Source organism: Lates calcarifer, linkage group LG20 (genome assembly GCF_001640805.2).
Source record: "Lates calcarifer isolate ASB-BC8 linkage group LG20, TLL_Latcal_v3, whole genome shotgun sequence".
Classification (NCBI taxonomy): domain Eukaryota; kingdom Metazoa; phylum Chordata; class Actinopteri; family Centropomidae; genus Lates; species Lates calcarifer.
In genome coordinates this window covers 18,458,213-18,481,970 of record NC_066852.1, presented here as the reverse complement: position 1 = coordinate 18,481,970, position 23,758 = coordinate 18,458,213, and the positions used below count along the sequence as shown (strand labels likewise).

Genomic DNA, 23,758 nt, shown 5'->3' with positions numbered 1-23,758 from the left:
AGTGTACAAGGACTATAAGTAAAATAACACCTTTGGTCATACTTTCAGATTCAGTGGAGAGGTGCAGAGGTTTTCCTAGCCGTAGCGCATATATTAGAGTCATCACTCAGAGTCTGAAGGATAAAGGCTGGTAATATTCTACATTATTCTCATTGCCAAGAAATCTCATGAAAAGATCAGAACCAACAATGGAATTTGAGTAAATCCGACACACACCATCCTGTTGCAGAAAAATATCCACTTGAGGGCTAAATGTGTATGAATCCACGATTGAAAATAGTCCCCAACAAATATTTATTCCTGTTTGAGTTGCATTCATTAAAAACCACATTGCCCAGTTGTTTGAGGGTTTTTTAAATGAAACAATTATTTGTGACTAGTTATAGTCTTCAGTAGGAACAAATGGCCTTGGGGCTGACTAACACAGACAAGATAGGGAAGTCAGAAAGTTTAATGAAAGAATAAGGTATTCTTTGTTTTGGTCTTTTCATTGAGTTTGTTGACAACAAGAAAATTATAACATCAGCCGTATGCTTGAATGTGATTGCCACCATTAAGTATAATAATTTATAACTAGTTTAGATAGAAGAGTACTTATTTCAAGACTGAGAGATGCAGAAGCAGACAGATGGAGTCAGAGACAAATAAAAGCTTTAGTCACTGAGTATTTAATTTTGCTGCAGAGAGCAGAAGCTCTGCATCCTGGTGATGAACAGGTAGACAGGCAGGACAGACAGACAAGCAGGCAGAGAGACCTGTTGTTGACGAATGACTATAATAAGTCACAGCTGCAGAGCCAGTCGATAAAGATATGACAGTAGACTCACACTAGATCAACCCCTCAGGCCCTAGCTGTCAGCGCCAGGCAATATGCTCACAACTAGCAGAGCATCTTAAACATAGGCACACACGCACACACACACAGGAATTTTTGTACTAACTAACAGGGCTGACAAGCTCTAACATACACAACACTCATATACAGTATAACACTTAAACACCCAGAGAGACCAACATTTAGCTCACACATACACACACACAAAGTAAAATACCTTAACATACACATGCATGTGCACACCTGCTACGCCACAAAGATGCATACACATCCTTCACACTCATCCTTCCCTACTGTTCCCTATAATGCATTCCCTGGTGTCCACCACTTCACACACATTATGCTGATACACACTCTCTTCTCTTCCTTCAAACCACAACTCATTACTTAGGTACAAACACAAATATGGTAGCAATGTATGCATAAATATCAGGCTTTCAGACAACCAAATTAACACTACTGATGATGGATTCATTCAATACTGGTTTTTATCTTTGACTTGTTTTTCTAGTCATGCTAAACTCTGGAATTAACTCCCTCTAATGCCCACAAAAGCCCAGGAGAGAGATAGAAAGGTAAATAGAATATGATTCACTGATTACTTAATAGGGTAAATTTATGGTACATTAATCCACCTTGTGAGATATGAGAGTGGAATCAATCCTCTCATCTAACTGCTAATGCAAAAGCAAATAAGAGGCTTTCTCCAAATGCCAAACTATTTCTTTAATGTTGAAATTGTCATGCACTTGGATACACTGCAAGTTGATAGTTGCTGCTAGTCAATACGACTTACAGACAACAGAATTACAGAGAGACAGGTAAATAAAAAAAAAAAAAGTAATTCCACATACTTTGGCAAAATAGTTTTGTTTTTGCTTTATTTTGTGCCTGTGTTTACAACTATGCTTCAATTACACATCACTAAATTGCAAAGGGTTCATCCAATTTCATACCTGCGTGAAAAGAGCCATTTAGGAGGATTCATAATGAAATAAATATGAGCAGCAGTTCTGTTTTTTTGAGGAAGTTACTAAAGACACACTCACTCACATGCAAATACTGTAAACACAGACAGACAGACGAACCACTGTGATGAGTCAAAAACCAAAAAGCAAACATGCACAAACCGCAGTCTGAATGGCAGTGTAACACTGTGGTCAGTAGCCATGGTGCTGAGTCACAAGTGATTACAACAAGCAGAAGTAATTTATCATTGCAGCTTCCACCTCATCCATCACTTAACAGGCGATGACCTTTTGAAATCGCTTTTCCTCTCTGACCTTGAATTTCAGCCCTTTGGACAAAATAAATAAATACATAAAATGACTTTCCAGAATTAATTTTTTATGAGTTTGTGCATCTGAATACAGGTAGACCTGCACATAAGGATGTATGGAGCTACTGTACACACACAATCTCCTATTAGAATTTATGTACATCCTTATACATGTATGTTTGGATGCCCCCATACAATTTAGTTGAAGAACTTTACACAATACAAGCTTGACAGAATTTGGAAGAGAATTTTCTGCCATCCACTACATTACTTAAGAATTTAGCATTTAAAAAGAAAAAATCAAGTTGCATCCATCGCCATATTATAAACTGCAGAGGCCAAAACTCATCATATCACCTATTAGAAGTATTCAGAATGAATCTGTATTGCTATTTTTGGTGATTTCTCAGCCATTCTTTGGAACGTTTTGCTCTTTCTAACACAGGGTAGGGCTCATTAATGACTTTGGCCAACTCTCTTGTTACAGTGTTAATTGGGCTTAGAGCGTTGCCATAGATTTCTATAAAATACCGCCTTTCACTCAGCTCCTGGCTCTAGAAAAAGCTAAGAAAGTCAGGAAAGCAAACATGTGCACACCCATATACTGTAAATCTGTTGACCAATGGCCGATCCTAAACACATTCCAGCACCACCAGCTGTTCTACTTTCTTATCATTCATCATTCATACTTGACATCTCCTGGCATGTGCAGTATATCCTATATTTCATCCTTAGCACGCTGCCTGGATTCATACTGCGGTGGGGTACACAAGACAGAAAGACAGAAATACAAAACATCTACAGTTTTAACAAAGCAAACTTCAACCTTTAACCTTCAATCACATATCTGCAGTTTGTATTTCATATTTGACACATTTTGCTGAAACATTTGAGCAAGAAACCACAGTATCTCAATTTATTTGGTGAATGATTGATAAAAGAAAAGGAGGGTCAAACATCCCCTGTTTCTTTTGTGGCTTTTGCATCTTACTGAGCAGTCACAGAGATCAGAAAATATTACACTGGACATGCATGCAATGTCTTTAAAGCAGCACTAATCTATATTTTTGTATTAACAATGGGTCAAATGACTACATATTATGTGAAAAGGGCATCTGGTAGTGCTGAAACCCAATTTTGCAGTACTTCTCTGCTTTGCAGATTTTGGTATTTTGGCATCTTTTAGCTCTTTGTTTTGGTATGAAGATGTTATGGTGAGTGTTTTTTATAGCCAACTTTTGCATGCAAAAGGGTCACTCATTTCAAAAATGAGCATCAACAGTTTAAAGATTGAGTGCAAAAAATCTGAGGTAGGAGAAAAACATGTATTTGTCTCGGTCTTGATTTCCATTCCTTCACAGAGCAAAACCCTAGATGACAAATAAATCTGCAGTTTTCCTGTTGAATGAATTCCCTTTCATGTTACACTGAAAGACATGTTAGTAGCTGCCTGGCCATCACTTATGCGGAAGATGAGACAGAATAATGTTTGACCACAGTTTAAGATACCAGCTGAAATTACACCACCTGGCTAGCAGCAATATAACACTGCCTACATCCATTCATGCACACAAAGCCGTCTAAATTATTGACTACTGTGTTTCCATTGTTGGGAGTAAAGCCAGCAAGTTCACTGTTAAGTGGAAAGATGTTACTGTTGGCCAAGCTTTGAACTCAGCTTAAACTCTTAATGTGCTATTGCTTGAAATCTCTTGTGTGTAGCTTGAACATGTACCATTAAATGCTTTGTTTGAAAAAAATGATGTCTATGTCTGTATCTGACCATAGCTGACATTCTCCTCTTAAGTTGTGTCAATTGTTACAGTGGGACCAGAGAAGCTCCAGATCAGGTTTTAAGAGATAATGTGGTGAAGCACAAAGGGAACTTTCTAAAAATAATGTCATCAAAACAAAAAAACATGTTAGAAATAAGAGATAAGATGGAGCATTAGGAACATCAACAGGTAGGTCATAACAATATCACCAGTACTGCTGGTAGTGAAAACAGTACTAAACATGAAGGTGAAGGTTTTGACTTACCGGTCTGTCTACATATCTGTACCAACCCTCATCTAGGGTCATGCTATTTGATGAGAGAAGAATGTGACTGTAACTGTGTATACAAGCAAGTCTTTCCTTTGAATGGTGTACTCTGATAAACAGAACTCACACATCTGAAAGCCCTAAGAGTTTAGTTATTGCTTCTTTGGGTTCAAAAGAGGTCAGCTGAGGTAGCTCAGACCCCTGATTAGGATGCCCCCTGGAGGACTGTCTGTGGAGACATTCTAGGCACATCCCTGGGCCATACCCAGAATACCCTAGAGGGAATTTATATCCCATGTGGCCCCTGTGGCCTTGAAATGCCTTTGGATCCCCTAGGAGGAGCTGGAGGAAGTAGTAGGCACCTGTGCTACTTTGTTTAAGGCCAGGGTATGCTTGAAACTAACTACAGTTATCCACCTCTAACAGGTTACACCTGTTCTAAATGCTCAAAGTAGAATGGAAACCTGCTATCACAAGAGAAATGCAAGACACAATGAATCATACAAATGGGGATAATGCTGCACACTACCAGACAGTCTTCAGAGCAACCATGGCATTCCACACAGTTATGCACATAAAAAATGGAAAAAAAAAAACAAGAGAAGAAGTTTAAATGCTTAAAAATCTCAAAACATCTCAAAATATCAACAATCCATCAAGAGTATCAACAATAGATCAATGAAGTTATAAGATAGATTTTGGGAAGTTACAATGTTGCAGAACACAGCCACTCCATTTCCACTGTTGGAGATATATTGGGGAAATTGGATTTTAGAAGTGGTTCAACCATTCAACAAGAACTTGGTTTGAAGTATACTGCTGCCTTTAGCCTGTTACTACCAGAACAAAGACAAGTGGCTGGAAATGAATTAATGGATGGATGGATGGATGGATGGACAAAATATCCATTTCTCAATAACAAGAGGGTATCTCCTGATCCAACTTCACCTCAAAGAGCAGCCAGTATATTAATCCTTAAGTCTACACCTTGTTACTTTTTCAGAGACTTTAAACAACAAGACAAAGAAGGGCCACATAATCATCATAAGTTTGACATCCCAACCCATTCCTTGTGTGATTGGTTCTGCTGCTAAACTTTCATTGTGATTTCTGTATGGTCTGTGGAGCAAGCAGCAAACAAATTGTTTCACAAAGAATTATAGGTATAACGAACCGTTGGTTAAATAGATAAAGTACATAGAAAAACAATCAACACTTGTTAAAAACGTAAGAGTGAATGGTTTTGAGAAATGCTGCTATTTTTTCCACAGGAACCTTTGTCAACTTGGCTGCTTGTAAAAAGGGATAGGGTCTTTTTAAGCCTGTGAAACATGTCCCATTCAGATTAGACTTAATGTCAAACTGCATATTAGCATTAGACTAAACTCATGGTGGCCACCCTTTACCACAATTTCATTTCTCATCTTTACATCACTTTCTTTTATGTACTAGGTTATAAAGCAAGATGGCTAAAGAGAATGACATTTAATCCAGCTTTTTATAGTCTTTACGAGGAACCACCACCTTGCAATGTGAAAGATTAAGACCAGTTGAGGGAAGTTGAGGGAATTCAGGAAAATGATATGAATGAAAATGATGAATAGGAGATAGAGTAAGACATAGAGAAAATAAAAGGTGAAATATGAGGAAACAAATTGATGAATTTATGAAAAAGAGATACTGCAAGCAAAACTAATGACTGGAGACAGAGTAATTACTGTATGTGTGTTTTCCTGTTGGCACATGCCTAAGGCAGGTATCTGAAATCCAGGTGGTACAACCCTCCCTCTCCTCATCTTTCTCTCTCTCACACTCCCCCTTTTTCCACCCCATTACCTCCTTTTCTACCCCCTCTGCCTCTGCTCTGTTTAAACCAGATACTTAAACCAGAGTGGCATGGGATGGGAGAGAGTAAGCCGAGATGAAACTAGAGGAGGAGGAAGATGAAGTTTTGCGAACAGAGTGATGGGAGGAGTTAGACAGGATACGTGAAAGAGAGGAGGAGAAAGGGAGGAGCCAGAAGAGGGAGTTCAACTGAGGACGCTGTCCTCAAAACACCTTGCTGCTTCTGTAAAATTCTGTCCTGGAAAAAATACAAAAGCGCGCTCACACACGCAGACACGCATTTTTGCAGTTATGCATTCACACACAAATTCATGACATGCAAATGCAGACACCCACATAAACAGAAACTGATGGATGACAGGGGAAAAAGAGAGGGAGAGTAGAAATTAACAGAAGGAAAAAATCCAAGGCGAGATGAGAGATATAAATTTGTAAACTTTAACAAATCGCTGGCAAGCATGTGTTGTACGTTATGATATTACAAAACCATGAATGCATACATTATAGCATGGGTGGTCCAAGTTGGTTTCAAGCCACCTACCTAGGCATTCTTAACTGTCACACTCTACTCGTCTCTCGTAATACACACATTAACACACTATTTCTCATTTTATGTTCAGTTGACCTCACTATGGAACCATTTCTTGGTAGCACTGCCAGAGACACACGGTCATTTCCTTCCCCTGTCAGCTCAGCTTTCTCAAGCCTTAGCTACCGACAAACAAAGAAAACAGGTCACTGACACATCTTGTCAGACTAGACTGGATTGGATTAGACTAGACTGCACTTGAGTTCGTTGAAGTAAATCAAATTTTCAAACATTTAGGAAAAAGAAGATGCAGTGGCAACACATAAATGGACTAGATCGTACAAAGCCAGGCTAAAAAAAAGGTTAAAGTGGATCAAACCAGGCAAGAGAAAACCTAGAAGACCACGGTGTGAAAAGTCTTCATGCAAAGTCTCTATTTAATGCTAAAAAACAGCAAGTGCTTGCAAAGTTTATTTTGTTGCCTAGGAGCCACATGAGAAGAATTGAATACACTGAAATGATTGCAGTGACTGTTGGAAAGCTTAGGCAATCTGTCTTCAAGGCAGCTGAATGTTTTTTTTTTAATGAAATTATTTATCCTAAATCAATACACTCCACCCATCAGGTGCTGGTACCAAATAAGGGAACATTTTTTGCAGCTGCTGTCTGACCCAACAAACCTCAAAACCCTATGCTTTTACTAGCTTGTCACTTTTAGATCAGCTCCACAGGCCTTTCCTCTTCATGCAGAATTTGAAGCTCACATAAATATCACATGAAAACACTACACAAAGCAGGTCAGTAACATACTGTGTGCCTCACACAACATAAAGCCGCACAGTCAGGAGGCTCAACTGCCAGACCTAATAGACAGCCAGAGGCATCCTAATGGCACAGTGGGTATGCCGGTATCTCAGCAGGTCTATTTGCAACCAGCAACTGGTTTAACAGCAAGTCATGACCTCATTCACAAGATGATTCATATGATGTTCTTGTTCTCCAAGTTAAACTGGAGGAAGGATTAAGAAATATCTTAAAGTATTCACTGAGAGAGGAGACAGAATCCTTTCTTTAAGTATTACAAAATATATATTTTTTAAAAACTCTAATCCATATTTAATCCATTCATAAACTGTATATATCAATATGACAGGACCCATGAGGATTTCAGTAGCAAACCAAAGGGTACTTAGGAATTATGGTACTTAGCTGAATAAGTGCACTCAATGTAAACCAAAGGATCTTCTATTTTGTACAGTCTACTTAATCCAAGTTGGCAGAATAGCTGTTTGCAACGATTTTCATATGAGTAACTTCAGTGGGAATCAAACAAACCTCAAACTGCAGGAGAGTTTGTCTTGTGTTTGCCAATGAAACTCACATTATAAAGGCAAACAAGACACATAAAAAGACAAAACTCACTGGCAGCTTTGATGAAGCTCCTCTGGTACTGGTATGTCATGAGAGGTGCGGGCAGCACTCTGCAAACACAGGAGACAGAGATGTCAGGTGGAGAACGTCATCTTAGAAAATGTAACAAGAGATTAGGGCCAGCTGCTTTGCAGTAATCAGTAAATAAGTCTGAACAGTTCTGAAGGAGCACTGTTCCCCCTCTTGTCTTTTCTCTCCACCATGACAGCCTGCACAGCTGGACATCAGTTTATCAGTTTAGCCTCCTACTGGTCTTCAATGACACCTGACCTGAGGGCCTGAGGCTGTGAAAGTGTATTTGTGTGCTGTGTATGAATCTGTTATTGTGTCTATTTATATGCATGAGTGTGCACTGTATGTGCATGAATGTGTCCACATGTGAACGTTTGTGTACCTGTGAGTTTGTGAGTAGTGTGCAGTGTAGACTTACTCAGTTACAGTAAATTGGGCACAGTTCGAACACCAATACTCCGCTCTTTCCCTTCATGCATTTCTCATTCCACTGCCTTTTTCTGGCCTCCCACAATCCTGATCCTTCTCTCATTACTAAATGTTGAGATGCTCTTGAGGAATTAATTTAAATGTCAGCTACTATACAGTGGCCAGCAGCTAGGACTGTGGTTGCACTAAGAACATATGATTGATCATAAGTGCAACACTCCAGGGCCATACCCAGAACACCCTAGAGGGACAGAGCAACTAGACTGAGAACAATCCCTCTATTGGTAAATAAAAATTCCAAAAATATAAATAAAATAGCTTTAACAAGCAATTACAGCAAATACTTTATGAATAAACAAAAACATTAACAATATATTGTGCTACATCTAGGCCACACATCTGCTTTATTCTGCATAAGAGCCAGAGACAGAGAGCAGCAATATGCATTTGAAAAGAGCAGAAAAGTGCTGTAATTTCAGGATGAGAGGAATAATTCAGAGTCCATTTACCAAGGGTCTTTGAGGTTGAAACACACTCTTAATCTTTGAATACTGAAACACAATTTAATGACAAATGCTTCTGGGTAAAACAGTAGGAAAATTTTGATAATAACCGCAGAACCATGTACAGTACAGTTGTTTTACGGGATTTTCTATTGTTAAACTTAACATGTGAGTTTATATAATCCTTTTCTCACAAACCTGAGATAGTGCTTGATAGCACTCGTGATAGTCTTAATCTCCCACTCTGGGTTTTCTAGCTCCACGTCAGCACATGTCTTAGGATCTAGTGGACAAAAATATGTGGATAAAAAAAAGACCAATTAAATTACAGAGAAGAAGATTATATTTTCAGTTTTGACTACATGTGTGCATTTCTGTGTTTTACCCATAGCCAGGCTCAGTAGTTTTTGTACTCTGGAGTTGACGCCAACGATTCGGTACAAGCCCTGCTCATCGATACCTAGAAGGAAGAGAGGAGAGGAGAGGTTACCCTCTCCCTGTCCTTCCTCAACTGAGCACTGTACACCCACTGCCTTTTAAATTACTGAAGATGAAGGTAGCATACATATATACGCCAACTAACTGTAAATCATCCACTTACAACTGTGCATTTTATGAAGGTCAAGAGGAGGGCAGCCAGCCAGGTTTATTGTAATGACAAAATGGTTTAATAAAAACACATACATATATTTGCCTTAACATTTACTTTATAAACATTCATTTTTGTTCCATTTTTACTTTCATACATGTTCCTTATGTAAAGAATAATTGTGGCAGCTGAGAAACACGAAAGCCATCATTATATACAATCTATATGTAAATGTGTCTGCCAAGAGATGAAAAGCCAAACAGTGCTCAGTAATGGATGCTCTTGGAGCTGCACATGAAAGTAAAATGTAATGATACTGTACATGTGTACCTTTACTGTGACATTTTAGAAGAATGTCTGTAGAGGGGGGATGTCCACATGCATCAGAAGACAACACACTCAGAAGGTAGTGGGTTCAAATTCTGCAGATGACTTTTGACACCTGTCATTTCAAACCTCAATTTACCGCCACAGCTTGTGTGGTACATAATGTTGAACTTCCTGTACAGAATTTTTCTTCCATGCACCCCTCAATATCTTACATACATTTATATTAGAAATCTATTAATCGGCTGGTACTCATTTTATTACAGCAGTGATTTAGCAGAATTTAGTCTGATCAGCTATGATCAGCTTCCTGCTAATCAAGCTAGCTACTGTACTAGCTGCCAGGAGCTAATGCTAATTACTGGGTGAAGTGCTTTGTATTCAACCCTTTTTATATTTACTCTCATTTACTAGTTTAATAACTGGACTCTATTGTCATTAATATTCAGCTTTTGCTGGTGATACGTGATTTCTTCCTGAAGCACAATGCAACAAATTTGATAAATAACTATTCACAATGTTGTGAATCCAGTTTCCTTTCTAATTCATCTTTACACCTTTTGTCTAACTATTGTTTGCAGAATCTCTTTGTTTTCTGATTTATAAACACTATCATTACATTTGTTGTTCTGTATTGTTCTCACAGCTTCACATTTGCGTCTAGTGAAAACTTCAAAGGCAATCTTTCATCCTATACTGAAAGTGTGTTTAGCTTGCTGCAAAGTTGGATACCTACACACATTATATTTACTGTATGCATACTGTGTGTATCTATGGTAGCATTATATATGCATTTTTCAAGTCTGTATATTGTGTATAATATTTTAATGTGCTTTTTATGCCAGTCTAACATGTCTAATGTCCCCCTATATTTACCTAATGAGCTCAACAAAATCATGAAAATACATTTATTCCATCTATGTGAATTAACTGTACTTCTGTTCAAATAACTAACTAATAGTAGTAGTAGTAATAGTAGTAGTAGAGTTGTTGTAGTAGTAGTATTAGCAGTAGTAGTAGTAGTGGTGGTATTAGTATTAGTGTTAGCATTAGTATCCGTATTAATATTAGTATTAGTAGTATTAGTAGTATTACTATTTTAGTAGTTGAATGCTACCAGTGGTTCAGTCAGTAGTCTGTTTTCTGTACCTCTGTGCTGTGACATAAAAAGTACAGATCTGATTTGAACCTTGCTGAAAAGTACAGTGTACCACACTAAAGAAGCAGGAAACCCACAGAATCTGAGTTAACACTGTACCTCGAGTCTCCACTGCATAGATGAATTTTTTCATCACATTGAACCCAATGACATCCAGCTGGGCCACTGACAGAGAGGGAGAGGAACAGAAGAAGTGTGAACCTTCACAGCAAAATGCATCAGAGTCAGAAGAAAACCGTTTTGGATTTTCATTTGCTTTGATTAACAAAATGAGATGACCATCCATTTTAAAATGGTGACACTACAAGAGTAAAATACATATTTTAGAGATACCAAATTATTCTTTGGGCTACAAATAAGCAAGCATACAGAGCATTTTAAATATTTTATATAAATCTAACCCTAAACCTGCCAATACAGAAAGTCAGATAATAATAATGACTAATTCAGTACACCTAACTAATGAATCTCACTTAAAGCTACTTACGGCCTTCAGCCTGGTTGTCTTTGTTCAGATTGTACACCTGCAAATAAAAAACACATCAACTGCTTCAGCTTATTCACAAAGACAGGACACTAGATAGTCGTATATAACAGATAATGATGAGAATATTTTCTCACGTGAAAACAAGAATTAAAAGTATATAACATAGAAAACACAGTAGGTATGACTGTGTCTGCACATGACTGTGTGTGTTCATGCCCAAATCCATCCTATTTTTCTGAGAGGTTGCATTGTGTAGCTGCGGTAGGTGAGGAGGTTTATTGACTGTCAAGGTCAATGTTTAGAGGCAGCCACAGGAACAGAGAAGTCTTACCACCACAAGGTAGGCGCGACCTTAAGAGTGAAACACGAGCATTGACATATCTTGCTTTATTACAGATCGTCTGAGCAGCTACTACTTGTTCAAGCTTGTGGTAGGTTTATGGATGCCGATTAACGTTGCATGTTTGAATGCAGACAGGAGGACAGGGTAGGTGTTGGGACATGAATGCAACTAAATGAGAGTGTGGAAAGCAGCACTAACATGTACTGCCAGCCTCAGGGTGAAAGAGCTGTATATTAGGAAGGCATAAACCAAGTGTTAGGGAGACTGGCTGTCAGTCAAGTGTCCTATTAGGAACATAAGCACCAAAATTATCTATGAGACAACGGCTCTATGCCAGTGGTTCCAAAACCTGTTTGGCTTGTGACCCTTCACATGACATTGTCCACTTGAGAGCCTTCACCTCTGGCTGTACACTGTATGTCAACAAGTTGTGCAGCTCCATTTAACACTGATTTTCTCTCTGAACCCTCTAAGATTGTTTGATTGATTGAGTCCTAAAATAGCTAAATTACCCAGTATTTCACAGGGTAATTGATTAGAGAAAACTGTTGTTTCTCGTTCTTTCCAATCCCATTAATCAATCCCATTAGTCAAGCTCAGATTAACTTGGGACTCCTTAGAGGAGGCCCTGATTGTAAACTACTTTATGTTAGCAGGTGACAAATCCTATATACTGAGAGCGTGTACTGACGGAAAAGCTGCTGAAGTCAGACCAATGCCACACAATTATTTTTTCATGTTTGAGTTCTTGTTTTGCTTAGCAGGACACATTGTTCCTCCCTCTCTCTCTCTCTATGTGTCTTCGTCTTTCACTCTCTTTGTTTTTGCCACATAAGAACAAAGCAGTAACCGTGGCAACCTACCGGTTCTCTCCCATCCATGGCCTCCATCCACAACCTGCGGTCTTCTTCTGACAGAGCCTGCATGGTGATCACTCCCGGCCTTCACACACACACACACACACACACACACACACACACACACACACACACACACACACGTTGCCATGTTGGCTTATCAAATATCAAGGTCAGTGGCAAACATTGTCCGTTAAATGCCATCAACAGATCTCGCACGTACTGGCCAAACACATGCAAATACATGCACGCTTTTAAAACAAACTAAAGCTATAATCGTAGCTTCACACTTAAAGCAAAGAGCCACTGAGAAGTTTTTCTGGAGGTTTTTAAACTAACTAGCAGAATGATTTAATTAAAAACCTATCCAGTATTAAAAGTAAACATACACTTGATAGAATTATTTAATTTAAAAAGATTGTTGCCCCCCTTCAGATGGATAAAGCTGTGTAGAAGGGTCTCTTCAGGGTGTCATACTTATTCAAGAGCGAAGCATATTCATTTATGGGTGCCTGAGGTATGACTACAGTATCACTTTCCCATAAAAAAAACTGATGATCAACAGTTTTTTCCCCATAAAAGGATGAAAAAAAGGACAAAGAATGAAACCTATAAATTCACAAAGAATATAATCAGGATTCGTTCCAAGTAAGCAACTAAGACTAACTATGATATATATATCTTCCAAGTGCACACACACATAGAGGTACCACAGATACACACACACATAGTGTCATTAGTCATGTCCGTCCCAGTCTTCTATAGGTTTTCAATCGGTCCTATGGTATGTCACTGGCACTGCACTCACCTTCAGCTGTCACCATCACTCACACACACACACACGCACACACGCACACACGCACACACTCACACACACACACACGCACACACACACACACACTAGTGTACACACTGTCTTTCAATAAAGATATGTTCCACCAGGCAAGCACACTCATCCAAACACACTCAGATATATGTGTACAGCCACATTCTCACCACAGGCACATACTCATAGAAATATATGCAAAGCAACACAAACATTTGCAAAAATGACCTAATTATACAATGTGTTTATGCCAGCAACCACACAGAATTTACGTGTAAACACATAATTTAGAGGAAGTGTCTTTGTTTGCTTTAGCATTTCCTTTTCCCACAAACAAACACACACCAAGAAATGCACACACACTATTAATATAAATGTTAAAAAGCAAAAGCGTGAGAACAGGAGACAACAATGAGACGACGAGGTTGATTTGATGGTGGAAGGTTGAAGTTGAGGAAGAGTAGGCAGAGAGGGAGGACAGAGGAAGAGAAGGAGGAGGGAGGGGGGAGGAGAAGTGTAGGAGGGAAAGCACTGCAGGGATGCCTGAGAGGACAAACAGCTAAGACTTCCTGTCCTCAGGTCCAATTCAACTGACCAGCACCCTCGTGTGTATCTTACCTGTAATTACACCATGTAAAAACACCTCACGGCAAGTCACTCAGATCATGGCTCATGAGAGCAATTTTGCTGTATTTTTTTGACATGAAGACAGCGTTCAATCTGGTGTGAAATTCCACGATGCTTCCAGATTTTCTATAACAAAGTCCTGGCTCTACTTGGGTCTTTTTCACAACAGTTTTTCATAACAGATGCTTGGTTGCTGGGACCAAATCTCCTGGAAACCTTTATCCAATGTACCGTATGTGTGACAAAAGCTGACACATAAGACTGATTAAGGCTAATAAACACACACTTTGTCCTCGTGATAGGATAAAGTAAAAAAAAATGTGAATAGGAACTAGTTGGAGGTGGGTCAACATGAAGTCAAATCACACTCTCACTCACCTGTCTACAGCCTCCACATCAAAACAGAACCTCTTTTCTATTGAGTCTGTCTTCCTCCTGGTGCAGGACTTGAGGATGAAGCTCTCCTCATCTCCCTGACAAAAAGAGAGAGAGAGAAAAAGCATCCTGGTATAGTAGTGGTAGTAGGCATCATGGATGACATTTGAAATTATGATCAAGGTTTTCTTCTGACAAGTCTGAAAACTATTTTTTTAGAGTTAACTTTATTTCTCGTTCTCTCCTTCCTCTATTGTTGAAGAATGACTGAAGCTACAGACAGTATTTCCAACTTGTTTCACTTCCAGCTGGAAGCACATTGAGATAATTTTGGACAGTTGCAGTGTGTGATGGGCGACAACACATATTTCTGCAGGGACTAGCTAACAAGAAATGAGCTTGAAACTGAAAAATATGTGTAAACAGGAAATAAGATCTTTTTTGTTTCAGTACCATTTTACAGTTTCATAAGCTCTTGAAAGTATTTGAGTATTGTCTCATCACCGAACCTCATAACACTCTCTATTCTTGTAGCAGCAATATATATTGTAAGTGGCATAGCCCAGCTAAAGCCGTGTTAAGTAGGGATAGACCAATTATTGGCCGGACGCCGGCGCCAATATTCGGCATTTTGACGCATATCAGCATTGGCCTTTTTTTTTAATCCGACGGCCGATAAGAGATCAGTTTAAGACTGGATTATTTTGGCTCTGATGCAGCCTCGGCTAGTAGTCGGCCTCCTTGACTACTAATAATCGGTATCAGCCCTGAAAAAACCATATCGGTCTATCTCTAGTGTTAAGGTCACTTCACTACTGGGGTTATTTGTGGACAATTCAGGTAGTGTCTCATGTTATAACCACAAAAACATGTGCAAAACTTTATTTAGACACAATTTGATTATCATGTTAACTTCCCATTTTTCTATATGTGAGGAACTACATTTATATTTAGTAACTATTCTAAGAAAAGTCAAAAAGCCAATACATAACACACAGTATTCTCGTCCTACACATACAGGGGTGGAAATGCTCAGTCTCAGCACCTTCCTTGTGTCAGTGGTTATGTCTTCTCAAAGCACCATGTTTACACTCCTACCTCATACACATTCAACATACGTACTTACATACTTTTCTTTTAGTCTAATCTACCACAGCTGCTCTGGATCCATCATTTTTGCTTATTTCCCTCTGCCCCATTTCTCACATCTGTCTCTCAGAGCTCTGTGTTTTGTTGTGTTAATACCTTTCTAACCTGTCTTACTGTGTGGGAGTTGGAAGGATTTCTGCAATGTTCAGTGTTTTTTATTTCTACTTTGACCATAGTTGCTGTAATGACTCAAAATGCTCTGTGACAACTGTCGGCAAAACAGGCCTGAACTTGCATCAGCTTTGCATTATTCTAGGCAGAGTGATAAGATAGCACAAAATAAGGTTTGGCAACATCCCTCTCTCATCTACTGAGGTGGCTGTTGTGGAAGACATTGTTATCTCTCTCTCCTAAAACTAGTATCTCCCTGAATGACTGGTGCAAAAATGGCACCATGTGTCAAATATACTTGACTTAAAATAGTTGAACACTTCTCTGCTGTCAGAAAACTTAATTACAGATTGCTTGGAAATGTCTCGTGACAACAAGGCATGTATTGGAATAATAAGAAATACACCCAAGCCCATAGTGAGAGCTCGTTGTGCTCAGCAGTGAGCAGAGTGTGCTAATGAGTGTTGGAGAGCAGCCCGGTGGGATGAACTGGATGAGAACCAACTGCAAATCAGACAACATGATGATGGGCTGAAGTGACACTCAGGCTAAAACAGGTGTGAGTGTTTGTGTCTCTGCATCTATGTATGTGAAACATTTGCTTGTACTTGACTATGTCTCTGCCTCTGTGGAAATCTATGCAGGTCTTTAAACGCACAGAGCTACTCACCATTTTCCCTCCTGACTTAGGGTCAAACAGTACCATGGTCACCCTCTTGGGCTCACGATGGTATGTACAGTAGTACTTCACCCAGGTAGATACAAATGAGCCTGAGTGACAGAGAGAAAGAAATGGAGAGAGGTGAAGGAGAAAGGTTAAAACCAGAAATACAGGAGCAAAAAAAAGAGTGATGTCAAATGGTTAGAGAAAAACAAAAGCAGAGGTAACAGGAGGAGACAGGGTTAAAACAAGCAGGGAAAAAAAGGTTGCTGAGTCTTAGTCAGGCCTGCTTTAGTGCTAGATGTGTTACCATGGTACCCGGTCAGAGCTATGTCTCCGGCAGATCAGACTTGACTTTGTCGACTGTAGGTTCATTATGGTTTGTTTACTCTGCTGCTCTGTCAGTGTGTGTGTTTAAATGTGTGGGTGAGAGCCAAACAACATGCCACTTAACATGTATGTACTGTACCTAATTATACACACAGACCTGCTAACACACTCAATCATGTTTTCATGGTACTGCAAACACTAAATTGTTGCTGAATTGTGTTCTCATTGTAAGATGTAACGTGCACAAACGCACGCGCACGCGCACACACACACACACACACACACACACACACACACACAGAAGTGGGCTTATACATACGCTTCTCCTGTACAAACAGGTATCCCTCCATGGTGTGCTGACTGACGCTCTTGTGATCGTGCGGATTCTCCTTCATCTTCTTCATCAGACTCTCCACCTCCGACCGCGTGCTCTCAAAACGATTCCTCGTCTGTCCAAAAACAAGCACAGGCGAGCACAAGCCTTAGGCCTTTCACTGAATATTCTGATCCTGAGAAAGCTCAACTTGCAACAACAGCAGTACTTACACCTACCTATTTTTTAGGAGAATAAGAGATACATACTCATTGCTATAAACCCTGCATATTTGGCTTTTTTTGTGTGCCCTTGTGGTCTCAAACACTATTTCCAGATGACTCTCAGAGAAACTGTTTTACCTCTCAGCCTGTGGCCACTTCATTATTTTCTTAGACGTCTTCCCAAATTGCACACTTTTTTTCAAGACAAGTTCCTCTGTACTAATAAAGCTGACCTTATGGAGCTCACACCACTTTGAACATGAGTGCTTCAGTGTTGCATTTTCAGTGAAGTACCCTTCTTTAGAGGTGTGAATTAAAACTCAGAAAAGTCTGTCTTTAGTGAAGCCCCTCCGAAGTCTTCTATTGCTCAAAAATAAAATGAATCTGGAAGAGATGGACTGTACTGATCACTAATGCTCTACAAAAACTACCCAGTGTACCTTGATAAAAACAAGCAGTAACAGACAAACAGGGTCAGTTGTGTAACTACTATATGATTTCTAATTGTTTGAATTGCATGTTGCCTTGTATTGTGTTTGTGTGTGACCTTACATTCTGTATGCTGATGGTGAGATCAGTCTTGAAGTGATTAAAGTCCTTTGCCAGCTCATAGCCGTGGTGATAATAGGTGAAAAGGCCTTGGAGAAACGCCAGCAGCTGAAGGGAAACAAGAAATGGGAAATAAAAATGGTAGTGAAAGCAGTTAAGGAAGAGGACGAAGGAATAAAGATGAACACAAGGACAGAGAGGAGGAGGACAACTGGACAACAAAAGACAGATACATTTTATTTTGCATACTCAAAGAGCAATAAATTAGGAGAATTACTGTGTATGTGTTAAAAAAAATATATAACTGATTGAGAAATATCATGTTGCCATATGACAAAGAGAAAATCAAACATGGACAGGATAGAATTTTTAAAAAAAAGGCAGTGAACTAGACCCACAGTTCTATGTACTTTCCAACAGAGCTAAAAGTCAAGACAAATTGTCTTTATTTCCGCCACAGCTACCACTGAAGTGCCCTCAAGCAAAGCACCAAAACCTCCAAACCACTGTTTGCCAACAACAGAGGACTGTGATTTGAGAAAGCAGCTGCTGGGTCTGGATATGTCAAAGTGAGTGAATGTAACACAGACCACTGCTGAAAAAGAGCATGTGTGTTCAGCAACTTTGGGGAAAAGACAAAAAAAAAGGCATATTACATGAAAGGGGAAAAGAACATGAAAACAAGTGTCATCTTACAGGCTCCACAAAGTCAAACATCTTCCTCTCTTGGACCTCCTGCACCTTGAAGACGTACTCCAGAGAAACCTCGTAGAAATGCTGCCGTACGTTGTCTACCTGGTTGTCCGCCTACAACAGAGAGGGGAAATGAGTAAACTGACAGACTGATAATCCCAGCAAAATATGAGAGATGTGAGAGATTAGGTGGGACAAATCTTACTTCATGTAGATGAGACTCTTTTTTCCTTGCTGACAGGCTAAGGTGCTTTTCCAGCACTGCACAATACTTCTCCGTCTCTTTGTCATATTTTTTCTTGGCTTCCTGTAACAGATTAAAAAAAAACTAACTTTTATTTAGGTGATAGACAACACAATCAACTCCTGTGGGACTTCAGTAGGAACATTTCTGTAATGTTAATAAACCCATTATCTAATCAAATTAATTAATCTGCAACATGTTACTATGGGCTAACTTGATCAGTGGCTACTATCTGCAATCAACCAAACCCCTCAAGTAATTGGAAAAATCAGAAAGTGCATTGTTTGAGAACTGAGAGCAAGGTAACCTTCATTTAATGTGAATTTCTTTTAGCTTTTAGATAATATTTTCCATTTGTCAGGGAGTCCAGTTTGAAATTGTTCCTCCAGGGAGCACAGCTGCTTATAAAACAACAGGCTGTTTCATCAGAGCTGAGATCACTAACATAAGAGACAGACAGATGGATGAATGATAAACCAGGGACAGATAGAACAGGGTGTGTATTTTTTTAAGTTTGCTGGAGAAAAACTGAAACGCGTCCAAGAAGATCAAGAGAAACCAAAAGGAGAGAACGAACCAAACGGTTGTTTCTTTTCTTGGTAGCACAGTAATTATCAGTCACGTCAGGATCATTAAACTTTAATCTAATTCAAACCGATGGGAGGAAGAGATGTGGGTATCGGCACAAAGAGACAGAGAGGGAAACAAGAGGAGAGAAGTGGACATATAAACAGAGGAGGGGCAGATCAGGGTGGGTCTCCCTCTGTCAGAGAGGCCCTGGGGTATTATTAACTGTACATCTGCCTCGGCCTGTTAATGTTATTGCATTTCTTTATCCTCAAATCATAACATGACCGGACTGGAGCTTCAGGAGGAAGCTCAGAAACATAGAACAAACTGTTAAAATCGAGAATATTTGATAATGCAGTTAAAAGCAGTAAAAAAAAAAAAAGTGAAATTGTGGTGTACAGTTTTGACTATTTTCTGACATCTTACTCATCATTCAGTTAATTGGTTGACAGAAAAAGAAATAAAATTGCGTAAACAATAAAATGATAGATGGCTGAATTCCTATGACAAGCAAAAACGTCTGCTGCAAAAAAGGCCTATTGTGGGCAATGATGTAAATCAGCGTGGCAATACTGGATTTAGAGGATGTGTTGCAACAATATGATGAATTGTCTTCGTCTGTCATGTTTTTAATTTAATTTCACCAATCTCCCTGACTGGTTATTTGTGCCTGTATGAATTGCCTTTTTCCCCCACTCTTGGTGGGAAGATACTGTATTTGCCAAGGCAATAAAACTCCCAGATCAGTGAAAATAACGAAATGCTGCCTTGTCAGTCTGTGCTCGGACAGGCCCATGATGTCTAACCCCTGCTACAGTCACATGACACAGGTGTTTCATTGCCAAGTCAGTTTCAACAACAAGCAGAGTCCTCAGGGCCAGGGGAGGAATAGACAGCAGCTGCAGAACGCATCAGGGATGATGAACGTTCCTCTAAACAACAAGGCTTCTGTTTAAAGTCTGCCTCTTTCACTTTGTCATATTCACTGTGGGAATCATGGCTAAAATGACCACTTCTGCAACTCTCTCTGCGTCTCCCTCAAGAAATGTGTCTATGTGTGCATCTGTGCTTGTTTTACTATATCTGGAGGGTCTGAAAACTGAGAGCCCACTAGACTTGTGTGGGGTCTGACAGCAATACTGGAGCACACTAGTTTAAATAGCTGTTTGAGGGTTAAGACTCAGTTTAGGAGATAGGTATTAGGTGTACAAGGATGTGTGTGTGTGTACATATATCTGAAAAACACAAATTACACAGCCAGTACTGATGTCATGCTTTCTATCAATCACTGAAAACAAAAAAGAGGCATTTAACTTGATTTACTTTGAGTCACTTCTATCCTCAGCCAGCAGGTGGCAATGTCTTCACAGTATGCTAACTCGCTGATGATTTTCTTTTTCTTTTTTTCCACAAGAGTGAAGTAAGTGAAATGTTCTGAAACAGCATCATGTCCTGCCACCACACTGACTCATGACAGCTACAGTTCAGCTTGACTCCAGGCTCCACTGCTCTGTCATGTCAACAATTACTCGGAAATCCCACTGAAACACAATGCCAACAAACACATCTTCATCCCTGCCTGTTTCTGCACACAGCAGATGGCATATATTTAAGTGGGTTTTTTTTTTTAATATAGCACCAAAGTTCACTAACAGTAAAAGGAATAGACTGTACTATATTATCAATTATGTCCTCAACAGAAGCAACATCTGCTGTGCATTGTTGGGGCTTAAACATACTAAAACACTGATGCAGGGCTGACTTCTGATCTCAACCAGTCATCAGACTTTATTGTTTTAACCTTAACAATTTGTTATTATAACTTAAATCCATGGGAAAATTGCAGACACACAAACTTCACTGACTAAATGAACAAATCAGAATACCACACTGCTCTCCAAGCCTGACGTTGAAAGCAAAAAGCTATATACTAAATCATTAATTTTTCACATACATCTGTGTTTATTAAGGTGACACAATGTTTTATGGCCAAGCCTAATTTAAACAGTAACACAGATTATCCAAAATCACTACAGCATTTAATCATTTCAGAGAGTTTATTCTGAGTGTGTTTATTTTATCATCATTGCAGGATTGATGGTTTGATATAAACACAGCCCTCACATTACCAGCAGTGTTTTCTTCAGTCTTAAAAAACAGTGTTGTGCTGACTGTGCTTACAGTGAATGTTGAATTTAAAGAATTTAATTACTTATGCAATGCTTTTGAGAGACCTTCTTTCTGAAAAAAATTTGATTAGCGAGAATTCCTTAGCAAATAAGATTAGAACCCTGGACCTGAGTTCTCCTTAAATAAACTGCATAATATTTAACCCAGTGTGTTTTAAACATACTTCTATTACTCTTTATCCACTCACTGTAATTGCCCTAAAACTCCCTCATGTTAGAGGTCTGTCAGCGCTGGAGCTTTAGGACAAGGTAAAACTGAGCCAGGCGAAGATGTTAGCAGTTCTTTTAGGGCTAAACTGGGATTAGTACATCGCTCATGGTGACCTAACTGCACAGATTATCTGTTCACTTCTTAATCTGGCCACCAGGTCACAATCAAACAATGACCTATTATAAGGGGATGGATTAGCAGAGCATGCACTGATAACACATTTAATACTGCATGTATCAGTGGAACCCCTGCGGCTACTCATCTTGGTCCTATAGCTAATGACTGCACAGGGTAAGTGTACCATGACCTGCTGTAAGGAGATTACAAACACTGAAACATGGCATATTTTCTAAACAGGGCAAGGGATTACCCAAAAAAACGTACAGTGTAGCACTTATCTTTTAATTCAAGAATGTTCTAACACTTAAAGCAGATCCAAGATACAACATTCAAAATGTAAAAGTCCTCCTTGTTTACCTACTTGCTTACTCTTATATGTTCAATGTTTCCACACCATTTTGTACATTCAGTCAAGGTACCAAAGATTTATACTCACTCAAACACTAAAACAACATTGGCTGTGCCATGAGGGAGCCCTGCTGCCCTCTGAGACCCCCCAGTGGGAATCAGTGATTTATGGCAGGATTATGTATTCCTCTAATCTCCTATCCAGGTCATGTAGTGATGACCTTGATACATACATGTAGACACTCAGTATGGGAGAGGAGATCCTGGCACATACAGTAAATATTCTGCATGGTTTTATAATGTAACCTTTTATTACAAGCTTGACTTAAAAAGCTGTCTTGGTGCAAGGTTATTGTGTGGTTGTACTGTTTAAACAACTGACTAAGATGGTGAGCTTCACAACAATGACTGAGCATTGCAATGTGTCATTAACACACTTAAGTATGGACAAAATGTGTTGCTGCTGAGACAGAAAATCATATCACCTGCAGTGCAAAGGTCACATATCAATTACAACACACAGTGAGCTGAGGTCTTCCCTGAGATCCAAAATCTGATGGGATGAATCACTTTTGAAGCTTTTGTAAAACCACTGAGAACCACCAACATCTATCACTGCCTAACAGTCAAATGTATTTTGAATTTTTAAAACTACAATTAAAGAAATACTGTATGTTAATGTCAATTTGTACATTTTAGGTGGGTGTTGTCTGTGCTAGTCCAATAACAGCTGCAGGAGCACTGAAAGGATTTTATTGATTTAATGATTCATGTTTCCCTGCCACCATATATCATGTATCACCATGTATCAATACTGGTGCACTGTACACGTGTAGGTGAGGTCATTTCTGTCACCAGTCATGTGGCTGTGCGGGTGTTGCTCCCATTACCTTGGCTGCACTGATCTGTTCTTTCCTGAACCGCTCCAGAGGCATAATCAGCACATCATTGGCGTTCTCGATCTGGGGGCACACACATCAATGTCACAGGCTAACAAGTATACATTACTGCAGTACTGACATCTTTTAAATTACCATAGTCACTCACATCATTTTCTGTTAAATAACAGTCATAACTAATATCATTTTCTGTAAAATGGCAACTTGAAAACATCACAGACCTCTGAATTTAGAAGCTAAATACAGCCCCCTGGGTCACAGGGGCATGCAAACCAAAGCCAAAGCCTATCTGTGAATTTTTTATTATGAAAAAAGACTAAACTATTTACCATATTCTAAAAATAAATTACTTGTCCTCTGAGTCATTTTATCTAATCCACTTAGAGGGGTGAGCACTATCAATGTTAAAATATTTGCTGAGTAATGACAAGTTTTATGTGCAAAACACAGCCCCTACTCCCATCAATCACCCACAAAATTCCATACAATCTGTTAGGTCACTCACCATCCGTGTCCTCTCATCTTCCAGGTTTTGTAGGACCGCTGCAAACTCCTGAAGAGACTTGGCTGAGGACGGACACATTGGCAGACAGGGAGGAAAAGAGAAAAAGACACAAGAGACAAGACACAATTGGAAAGAAAGAGGGAAAG

The 23,758-nt window shown here is 39.3% G+C and overlaps 1 protein-coding gene across 1 annotated transcript in view; it reads right to left on the bottom strand.

The window, feature by feature from the left end:
• The window catches only part of LOC108893483 (rho GTPase-activating protein 26), an 85,628-nt gene that overhangs the window by 22,627 nt on the left and 39,243 nt on the right, over nt 1–23,758 (bottom strand). The window contains exons 3-16 of the mRNA XM_018691552.2: nt 23,613–23,674; nt 23,099–23,170; nt 18,732–18,833; nt 18,530–18,640; nt 17,837–17,941; nt 17,067–17,196; nt 16,427–16,527; nt 14,500–14,594; nt 12,675–12,753; nt 11,469–11,505; nt 11,081–11,146; nt 9,292–9,366; nt 9,105–9,189; nt 7,954–8,012 (exon numbers count right to left, since the gene is read on the bottom strand). Of these exons, the coding sequence (XP_018547068.1) occupies nt 7,954–8,012; nt 9,105–9,189; nt 9,292–9,366; nt 11,081–11,146; nt 11,469–11,505; nt 12,675–12,753; nt 14,500–14,594; nt 16,427–16,527; nt 17,067–17,196; nt 17,837–17,941; nt 18,530–18,640; nt 18,732–18,833; nt 23,099–23,170; nt 23,613–23,674 (1,179 nt within the window). The remainder of the gene's footprint in view (nt 1–7,953; nt 8,013–9,104; nt 9,190–9,291; nt 9,367–11,080; nt 11,147–11,468; nt 11,506–12,674; nt 12,754–14,499; nt 14,595–16,426; nt 16,528–17,066; nt 17,197–17,836; nt 17,942–18,529; nt 18,641–18,731; nt 18,834–23,098; nt 23,171–23,612; nt 23,675–23,758) is intronic.